The 9987-nt window shown below is 49.9% G+C and overlaps 1 protein-coding gene across 1 annotated transcript in view; it reads left to right on the plus strand.

Annotated features, from left to right (window-relative positions):
- Window positions 1-919, plus strand: part of STK10 (serine/threonine kinase 10) — a gene marked incomplete at its 5' end in the record, with an annotated part of 47703 nt that extends 46784 nt beyond the window's left edge. The window contains 3 exons of the mRNA XM_009872223.1: window positions 7-101; window positions 550-663; window positions 779-919. Coding sequence (XP_009870525.1) covers window positions 7-101; window positions 550-663; window positions 779-919 — 350 coding nt within the window. The remainder of the gene's footprint in view (window positions 1-6; window positions 102-549; window positions 664-778) is intronic.
- Between the last annotated feature and the right edge of the window lie 9068 nt (window positions 920-9987).

Here is a 9987-nt window from a genome sequence, read left to right on the forward strand (position 1 = left end):
AAAAAGCAGAGCGGCTGCACCAGCAGCAGAAGCACGAGACGCAGATGAAGGACATGCAGGCTCAGTGCGAGAGCAACACGAATGAGCTCCAGCAGCTGCAGGTACCTGTCCCTCATGGCTTGGTCTCAGAGCTGCCTGGGAATGTGTTGTAAGAAGTGGCTGCAGAGGACTGTCAGTGAACTAGACCTGAGGTCCCCTTGCTCTGCCTTGAGAGGTTTTTGTGGCCATGTCTAAATGTACGCAGATGAAGGACATGCAGGCTCAGTGCGAGAGCAACACGAATGAGCTCCAGCAGCTGCAGGTACCTGTCCCTCATGGCTTGGTCTCAGAGCTGCCTGGGAATGTGTTGTAAGAAGTGGCTGCAGAGGACTGTCAGTGAACTAGACCTGAGGTCCCCTTGCTCTGCCTTGAGAGGTTTTTGTGGCCATGTCTAAATGTGTCCTAGAGCTCAGGGCTCTGAATGCCACTGGCTGATGCAAGTCCCGTTTGCCCACTGGATTTGCCATCCTAGATACTTAATGGGTGTTATGTTTTGTGATATGTATTTAGAATGAAAAGTGTCACCTGTTGATTGAGCACGAAACCCAGAAGCTTAAGTCCCTGGATGAGAGCCACAACCAGCACATGAAGGAGTGGAGAGACAAGCTGAGGCCACGGAAAAAGGTAGTGCCTCATCGGTGTGAGCAGGGTGTCCTGCTTGACTGGTTGGAGGGGACAGTGTCCGTGGCTCCAGTACAATCTCAAATACAGCTCTTGTGTGTGTTCCCTTCTGCTTAAGGCCCTGGAGGACGAGCTGAACCAGAAGAAGCGTGAGCAGGAGATGTTCTTCAAGCTGAGTGAGGAGGCAGCTGGACAGATGCCAGCATCCCCAACCAAACATGCCAAGTTCGTCCCGTTCAGCTCCACAGAGAACTTGTAAAACCCCTCAGCTGGCAGGCCACCAGCTGGTACTTGGTGTGTCCTCCTGAGCTGCAGGTGGGCAACTTAGAACTTCTCAGCAGCCTCTTCTTACAAGAGTGTCTTCCCATCCCTTCACTCTGTCTGGGATAAATGTGGCCTCTGTCCTGCACTGGGGGACACTGACTGGAAGTTTTGGTGGCTTTTCCAGGAGCTGGCCTGCTCAGCTCAGCTCCAGGCTGGGAAGCCGGGCAGGACCCTTTCTGCCATCATACTTGCACTGTTGGCTGGATATATCGCCTCTCACGTGAGCCTGGTGCTCACTGGGCTTGTCGGCTCAGGCTGAAGCAATAACTGCTCTGGAGAGGAGAAAGAGGCGATGGCTCCTGCCCTCTGTGCAAGGGTTTATCAGCCTCTCTCTCCACTGTGGCTGCTCCTCCTCCTGGTCCTCTAAGGACCAGTATGGGGCAAAGCAGCTTTGGCATTGCCTTAGGCTAATCTTGGCCTTGTGGCCCTCAACACTTGCCTTACTTTCTAACTACTGTGGCCTTTTTTTGCTTGAGGGAGAGACAGTGTTTTGGATTTTTTTTTTTTGCCTTTGAGGAGGGAAGGTTGGGTGGTTTTCTTTCCCCTTTCCCCCCTTACAGACTATGCAGAAAGGGGACTGGCTGGATGTCCTTCCAAAGATACTTCTGCTTCCTCATTTGCTGTGATTGCTGGCACCACAGTCCCTCTGGCACCCAGCTAACACTATCTTATCAGAGACTGGACTATGGCATAATTAAACTGTTCAGCTGGCTGCAGGCTTTTGTCTCTTTAGAGGTGTGTGTGTATGTGCAGAGGGAGAGGTTTGTAACGGTGCTCAGTCCTGCAGTGACGCAGTGAGGTAGCGGTCACAGACACGTGCCTTCTGGTAAGGACAAGAGAGGGGCTGAAGGGTGTTATTGCCAGAGCTCTCAACATCACACATGTGCTTGGAATTATTTTTTTTTTCAGATTCTGTATACGTGTGGGCCATGTGGGTCAGCCAACCTGGCCACTCTGCAGTCAGGGTTATGGGCTGCAAAGCATCATTTGGGATAAATAAAGGAGTCTTGAAGCGAGGGATGCAAGGGAAGAGGAGATGCAGAGACAGGTCATGGTGGCTTTTTACTCTCAGTGTCACTTTCTCTACTCATGTCTTGTCTCCTTATGATGTCCCACAGTTTCTTGGACAATTCTCCTGGCTTTCAGCTCAGAGTCATGCTGCAGAGTGGCAGAGCAGCAGCAGGTCCAGTCCTCTGTTTTTTTCTGCTCCATGGTGACGTGTCTCAGCTGGGCTGCCTTCCTCCACCTGCACGAGGCAGTGCGTGACTGAGCTGCTGGGTAGGACCCAGAGCACAGACCTAAGCAGGGGAACAAGCCTCATTTGGTAGCACCTTCTTATTTACACAGCCAACAGGTATAAGGTGGCACTTAAGTTTTTCTTTCTATTGATCTATGGAGAACATTGTTTGGTTTAGGCCTGCTTCCCTAGCAAGAAGACATGTTTCTACTTCAAAAAAAGAAAAAAAAAGGAAAATGTTATTTTAAATTCTTATATGTTGATTTAGAGACATCCTGGCATTTCAGAAAAAGGTGGTATGTGATGTGCTACACTTCTAGGTACCTAGCTGAAGGAGTCAGCTGCACCAGATAACCTCTTTATCTGAGGAGTGCATTTACTACCTATTTAGAGTTCATAACACGTTTATAAGCTCCTGCAAACCAGCAAGACTGCATCTGTTTGGATAATTCCAAGTTTCTTTTGAATCCACACCGTTAATGTCCGTATTAATAAACATAGCCTGAGTGGATATCTAAGGGCTGGGACCCTTGGAAAGCAGACTGCACAGCAGCTTGTCAGTGACTAACTTGTTCTTCTAGAAAGACTGCCTGTCCCATTTCCAAAAGCATTGACCGTGCCTTTCAGATATGATAGCACCAGGCTGGGAGCTGGTGTAAAATGAATGAACGCAGAGTGTTGTTCCTCAATCAGGACAATGCGCTGGTTTTAGCCTTTTAATTGCATTCGAAATGTGTTATAGCAGACTCAATGTTTTTTGTTCCTGGTCGCTTTGGGGTCAGGCTGGAGCTGTTCTATAAGATGGTTGTTGTCACAGAAATTGGTACCTGGTGCCTGTCTGTCACGTGTTACATGGCCTTTTGCAGAAGGATGTCATGTTGCATGCTCTCCGTAACATATCTCTCCCAGCTGAAGGGCATTGCTGCCTCTGCCTTCTTCACCAGCCCAGGGACTGTGAGCTCTCTCTGGATATTGCGCAGCCATGGGGAAGAAGACTCTTTGGGGGGGCTTTTAAAGGGCTAATGTGATGTCCTCAGGGTAAATCGGTTGTCCTGTTCTCCAGTCCAGCTTACCTGCAGCCCAGAGCTAGCAACATGGTTTTGCTTTTGCTAACAGAGGATGGGAATGGTTTTGTCCCCTGCTCTGTCCCTGTTCTCTGTTCTGTCTCTGGGTGTGCCAGGGCTCTAGTACCATGTTCTTCTCCTAGAAGAGGGCAGGGGAGCACTTCCTCTGGTTGTCATGTTTACATGGTGGTTATTTTTTTCCCACTTTCGAAAGAGGATGTTTTTGTTGTTGCCTGTTCACGGGGAATTATGAATAAACCCAGCCTGTTTTTGAGGGGGAATGGGATGCCATTTTTTAAAATGTGGCTTTGAATAAAAAGGTTTTCTTGATATTTTGTAAAGTGTCTTCAGTGGGGCCACCACTATCATGTAAAGACCCTTCTAATAAAGTAACAGACTGAGAAACCTAGGCATGTGTCTGATTTCCTGCCTGATTACCGGCTGTGGCCTCAGACCAGCTTTGCTTCTAGTCTGGGTTTTTGCAGACTTACAGAAAAGTCCACAGGCAGTCCTGGCATATAAACCTTGAAAGATTGAACTTCCAGTTCTTTAAAATACAGCTAGTTACTTAAGAAATACTTCTGCATGCTGCAGCTCAAAGCAACAGCACCTTTGTTATGAAGCTGAAACTCTGGTTGACCTTAAATTGAAGAAGCATTTCCCTTGATGACTTCGGTGTGTGTTTAAAATAGTGCTCGGCTGACCCTGCTTGGTGAGGAGGGAGTATTGCATCCTGTCATCTGGGCAGTGCAAACCACTTTATGCGTGGCTTTTTCTCTCGTTTCATTTAGCTTGCCTGGCTTTAACAGAAGATCTCAGACAAATGCCTCGGCTCCCTTGCTTTAGTGGGACAGGGAGGTCCCAGAGATGCCTCCTTGTCTCCTCCCATCCTGGCTTTGGCTGAGGAGCACTTGGATCCTTGGGATGCATGATGGGGCTAAGAGGCAAATTACTTCTTCCCTTGTCAGTGTAGAGGGAGTGCTCGCTTCCTCGGGTTGCTCAGAAAAGCTCCTACCACCTCTGTAACCAGCCACAGGGCCTGTGTGGTCCTTGTTTTTTGCTCAGAGATTTTTACCTGCTGGCCTTGTTATGATTTCTTTCATCCAGATGCCAAGCAAGGTCACACTGTGTGCAAGGGCAGCTTTGCCATAAGCCCATGGAGCTGGTGTGGTTTCACCCTCATTTTTAGAAGGCTGCTCCAGAGCCTGCCAACTTCTACCTTGCATTTCATGCTGGAAACGACCTCGCTACCAGTGTCCACTCCACTTAAGTAATAGTGCAGGCTGTAAGTTTGGACGTGAGATTCTGAAAGGAAGAGGGAGTTGGTACTACAAGCTGTTGCCAGTGAGGTTTTAAAGGGGCAGCACCATGGTGAGAGAAGGACAAGAGCAAAGCAAGAGAGTGCCTGTCTCCTTGCTCCAGGAGAGAGCAAGAACTGTAGTAGCTGAAGAAACAAGCTGTCTCCTTCATTTACATGCACAAGGACTACACTATCTCCTGGGTCACACTGGTCAAAAATGGCCTCACTCGGTGTATGCCACTGAAGCAGAGGATCTCCTGAGAGTAGTTAACTTCATCTGCATGTCCTTGGCAGTGCCTGAGGGAAGCTTCAACTGTGAGGATACATTTATAAATATATGTTGAAAGTACTGTGCGTTCCAGAAATAACTATCATCTACCATTCTGCCCTGGTGCAAAGCTGAAAGCAGAGCAAAAGTAAAAATCTCTCTTAATTTTTAAAAGTACAGGTCACAGCCCTGAAAATTACTGGTGCTGCAGCAGCTGTAGCATCCTCAGCTCTCCTCACTACCTCTCTGCACTGTGTCCTGCCACACCTAGGTTCCAAACTCCTCTGAGCAGCACAAAGCCTTTCATAGTGTTCCTGCTGTAATGGGGATGATGATATTGTAGGGGAAGAAAAAGCAGGGCAGGCAAGGGAAGTGATGGAGTTAGGGGTTGTGCCTAACTGCCTTCCTCCTATGGCTGCATCTGCTCTCCTTCCCTTGCTGCAGGACAGCTGGAGGCGAGCACTGCCATAGGCATGTCCTTCAGAAGTCATCTGCACCATGTTAAGCCAGTTGCTGTTGCTGGTTCTCTTGCTGCACTGGCTGATGGTTTAGTTCTCCAAATGTCAAAATACCCAGGGCTCAAGCAAGACAAGTCTCTTCAGAGGCGGGTGGCGCTGTATTGCTGATGCAGTTTGTTGTAGCCCCTCTCCTGGGTGGCACGGAGCTGGGTGACGGGGACATGTTGCCTTGGCACCCCACCTGCTCTCACAAGCACCACTGGGACTCCCCTGGGCCTGATTCCAGGCTTGCAAAGGAGGCAGGGATGGTGTTTGCTCTTCTTTCTGTTGTTCACTAGATGGCACGCACACTGAAGCAGCAGTCCTGGGCTCCGGAGATCGACTGCTCCAAGTGGAAAGCTGGAGCTGAGCTGTCCCGTTGTCTTGCTCTTTTTCCTGGATTTGTCACTCGCTATGGCACACCTCTCACTCTGCTTCCCATCGGTGCTTCAGTACTTTGTCTCCTGTTCCAGCACTGTCCTCAGGAGTTTTCCAGGTTCCTCTGCCCGCTGGCATGTGTGTGCCAGGACAGACTCCCTCATTTGGAAGCTGAACATCCCCTCCCTGGGGTCCACTTCTCCCTGCTGCCACACTTCTGTGCAGGATGGGTGCAATCAGCTGCCAGGCTGACTGTGATGGGTGGCATCCACACCACACAGCTAAAACTTAGCATAATGGAGTCAAAGCATTGGAAAATTGCTCCTAGTGGTGGCTAAGAATCAGTGTAATCCAGCCCTGGTGATAGGGTGGGCAACCACTGTTCTACTAGGTTTCAGCTGCAAAGATTTGCCCTCTGTTGTTGTAGGAGCAAAATTTTTGACTAATCTTTGTGAGGGAGCTCAGGGAAGACATGCATTTGTTCTGTATGTAGGAGAGGACCGGGAATGTTTAGCAAGCAGCAATCGTGAACTTTCCATGCAAGAATGACTGCAGATAGTTTCCTCTGCAGTTCAGGGCTGATGGTGGGGCACTGCTTTCTCCTTCCATTCCATCTCTGCCACCTGACAGGCCTTAGGAATGGCCCAGTTGTGCCTGAACAGCTGGAGCCTGATTAGAGCCAAGGGGAAACCTATTTGCATGTCTGAGCTGATGTCTGGCTTTTCAGAAGCCATTTGCCCCCTTGCTTTAAATTGCTTAGCTGATCCTGACAGAGAGAAGGGAGAGTGCACATGGGTTGAGTAGGTGGTGAGCTCTGCTGTGTAGTTGTTTTGGGTAGCTTAACAATATTTTAACCTTTGATTAGGGCAGTAGGAGATGCTTATCCCAAAACTCCCCTCTGTTGCACCTGTATCCTTGTGCCACCTAACCTCATCGTAGAAAGTGCTGCTGCCAGATCTCTGCTGCTCCTGCAGCTGTGTGGGCCAAGCACGGGACTCCCAGGTCAATCACACACCCCTCATTGGGCTCCTTTAGCAAATGCTTGGCAGTTTTCTTGATAAATTACCAAGGCGCTGTGGAGCCCAAGCCAGGCTGTACGTCTCCAGAGCCACCTTCCCAGTGCGCCTCCCTCAGGAGGTGACCAGGTCAGTGTGTAAAGCCATCCTCCACTCATCTCAACGGCTCTCAACAAACTTGTTAATTAAACACAGGAACCGTTTTGCAGCATTAGCCGTGATTGTCTCCAAACTCTGCTTGTTCCTGAGTGCTCATAAGCTGTCAGGCTGCAACTGGTGCTTGGTACTCTTGGGATCCAGGAGCAACAGAGTCACTTCAGCAGGTTACAGCGCTGGGGAAATAATGCTGATGCCTAAATGCTTCCAGCAGATTTTGTGCAGTCACTTGGCTCTCTGCCAGCATTTGTAGGCCTGGAGTGGATTTATGCTGGAAGACATGGATAAAATAACTCCTTGTGTGTAACAAGCTGGCTATCTGATACCCAAGATTTGCACCAGATATAAAGGAAAGGACCAAAGAAGCTTGTGGCAATCATGGGGCCACATTGAGGACCGTACACAGAAAGGAGCTGGAAGGGTGAAGGCAGGAGACCGGAGTCTGGTCTCTGGAGCAGGTAGGTCCAAGATGCTGTGAGAGCTTATTCGTATGTTGTCTTTTTGCATTCCCTGTGCACATCTCCATGTGGGGACCTTGTGGCACAGGGAAATGGATTTATCAGAAAGGGAATGTCCAAAGGTTTCATGCACTCCTGCAGAGGGGAGGTAGGCACAAAGCTTCCGCAGGCTTTCCGTCTGTGTCCCTCTGGGTTGCTTCAGGCTCAGGAGTGAGCCATCCTTCACAGCATCTCAGTGTGCTGTTCATTCTCTTTTTTGGGGTTCCAAACTGTGGTGGTGGAGCCAGGACTAAAGGAAAGGGGGAAGCCAGCATGAAGATCACTGATGGAGGTGCACAGCAGTGTGGTGTTCCACAGCGGCTGGGGATGGCCTCGTGGATGGGGATTGCATGGAACAGGCACTGCAGCTGTAAAAATAGGCAGAACTTGTGTGTTTCCCCCGCCCCCAAATCCACAATTTGCCTCTGTGCTAAAGTGACAGTCTGGAGCAAAGGTTTCTGTCCCTTTGAGTCTGTGGCCAGTATGAGATGTCAGAAACATGAATAGGGACGAGGATCCTTTCAGAGCCATGCCATAGACTTCCCTGCTTGTTCTCACATTTTGCTTCTGCTGCTGGTCCTTACTGTGCTGGCCATGAGGACAGCTCTTCCACCCTGCTGGCATGCCCTGCAGTGTCCTGCAGCTGGTGGCACCTGGGCCTCCAGCTGTTCATTGGCTGCTTGCCCAGTGCTTCTGCTGACCTACAGCATTGCTCTGTGCTGCAGCTATCACAAAGCCAGAGCAAACCAATTTGGCAAGAAAACACAGTTTAGCCTCTCCATGGTTGCTGCACCAATAGGTCAAAATGCTCTCTGAATTGCATGTTCTCAGTTTGCTCTTCCCAGATTTTTTTTTTGTTTGTTTTTTTCCTGCAGCAGACTGATCCTAGTGTTCATGGGTAGTGAATCTTGTTGATGGACTTTGTGTTAACGCACAGATGGACTAGGCAGCAAAATGATCAGTCTGGCTATATTGTTTTCAGAGCATGAGGAATGTAGGGTCCGTTTGTGCACTCCTCTAAAACCAAATTACCAGACTCCATCAGACCAGCTCTGCATACATGTGACCAGTGTCCCAAGCACAGTCACCCTCTCCCTGGACACCTGGCAGTCCCACAGTTCCTGCTAACTAGAACAAACCAGCATCCAAAGCAAGAGGGTTGGCTGCAGCTATAGCATTTGTAACTGAGCTGCCTCACTTAATTCCCTTCACCTTGCAATTTATCATCTATTGCATTTTGTTTGGTGTGTTTCTGTGCTTCTTTTCGTGTTTCACATACCCAATTACCTGCTTCTGCTATCTCTGTGATCCCCTTGCCTGGCCTTTGAATCCTCAGCTCTTCAGGTTACATCCTGCTCTGAGTTCCTCAGCTGCGGTACTGTTAGCTGCTCTCTAACTAAGAGGTTTCTCCTTTCAGCATGTGAAGACCAGTAACTCTTTCACTCTTTTCTTGATCTGCTTTCTCTAGCATTCCACATCTCCTCAAGGTACAATTCTTTTCTCACCAATGTGATGCGCTGCTGCTTTGGTTGTTTTTCTCATCATCCTTGGGTGGATTAGTGCATCTTTCAGTGCTTTTAAATTCAGTAAAACTCTATCTGCTCCACACAGCATCAAAAGCTGCAGTTCTGCTGGCTGTTGGTGATTTCCCAGGCTTTGACTGTGGGTTAGCACATCAAGGTCCAGCCCCAGCATCCCACATGAATGTCAGGGCTTTCCTAGTGGAAGAAAGGAAGGCTCTTTGGGGCTTCTCAATAGCCTCCTGCTCACCTAACTGTGTCTTACTGAGAAGTGATAACAGGGCTGGGGCAGGGAGGGAAATGATCTGTGTGTAGCTGGCTCACAGGTAAACCATCCCTGTAGCAGCATGCCAGCAGGTGTCAGGGAGGTCACTGTTGACATGATGTCCCCTTCAGACAGCCTGGCATCCTCCCTGCTGCCACCTCTGCAGGGGCACTGTGGTCTTGGGCTTAGCTGAGTGGGAAGAGGATGAAGATGAGCCCTTTGGGAGGGCAAGGCACGGAGCAATACAGCCCTGGCAACCTGCCTGTGCCTCCATTATTTCTCTGGGGTGGTTGTAGCAAGGTGAACAGTATTAAAAAAAGCCATATTTAAGGAGCTGCTAAGGAGCGAGATGAGTTGTTTATGATTAAATTAAATTCATACGGAAGCTAATGACCTGCCAGTGCAAGCCTTGTGTAACTTTATAATATAATTAAAAGCCCAAGGGGGAAGAGAGCTGTGGTTACAGCACACGCTGAGGAGCTGCTCAGGAGCTGGAGGCCGCAGGCGGTGCTGATGTAGAGAAGAGCCCGGTCACTGCCTCGGCTCCCCCGCTGCCCCAGGGGCGCTGGGCTGGGCTGCCGGGGTGCGCTGGGTCAGCTCCCAGCGGCGTGTGAGGTGTCCCGGGTAAGGCAGTTCTGCTGATCCGACCCTATCCACAGCCAAGCGAGCCACCTTCTCCTGCTCGTTTCCTGGATCCTTTCCGGACGCGGTTGCTCGCGGTGGAGTCGGCGCCGCCTCGGGGGCCGCCGGGGCACGAGAGCGGGGTGAAGGATCAAACCCCGGTGATAGAACCCCCGCACACGCC

The sequence above is a fragment of the Apaloderma vittatum genome, unplaced genomic scaffold, assembly GCF_000703405.1.
Source record: "Apaloderma vittatum isolate BGI_N311 unplaced genomic scaffold, ASM70340v1 scaffold23846, whole genome shotgun sequence".
Lineage (NCBI taxonomy): Eukaryota > Metazoa > Chordata > Aves > Trogoniformes > Trogonidae > Apaloderma > Apaloderma vittatum.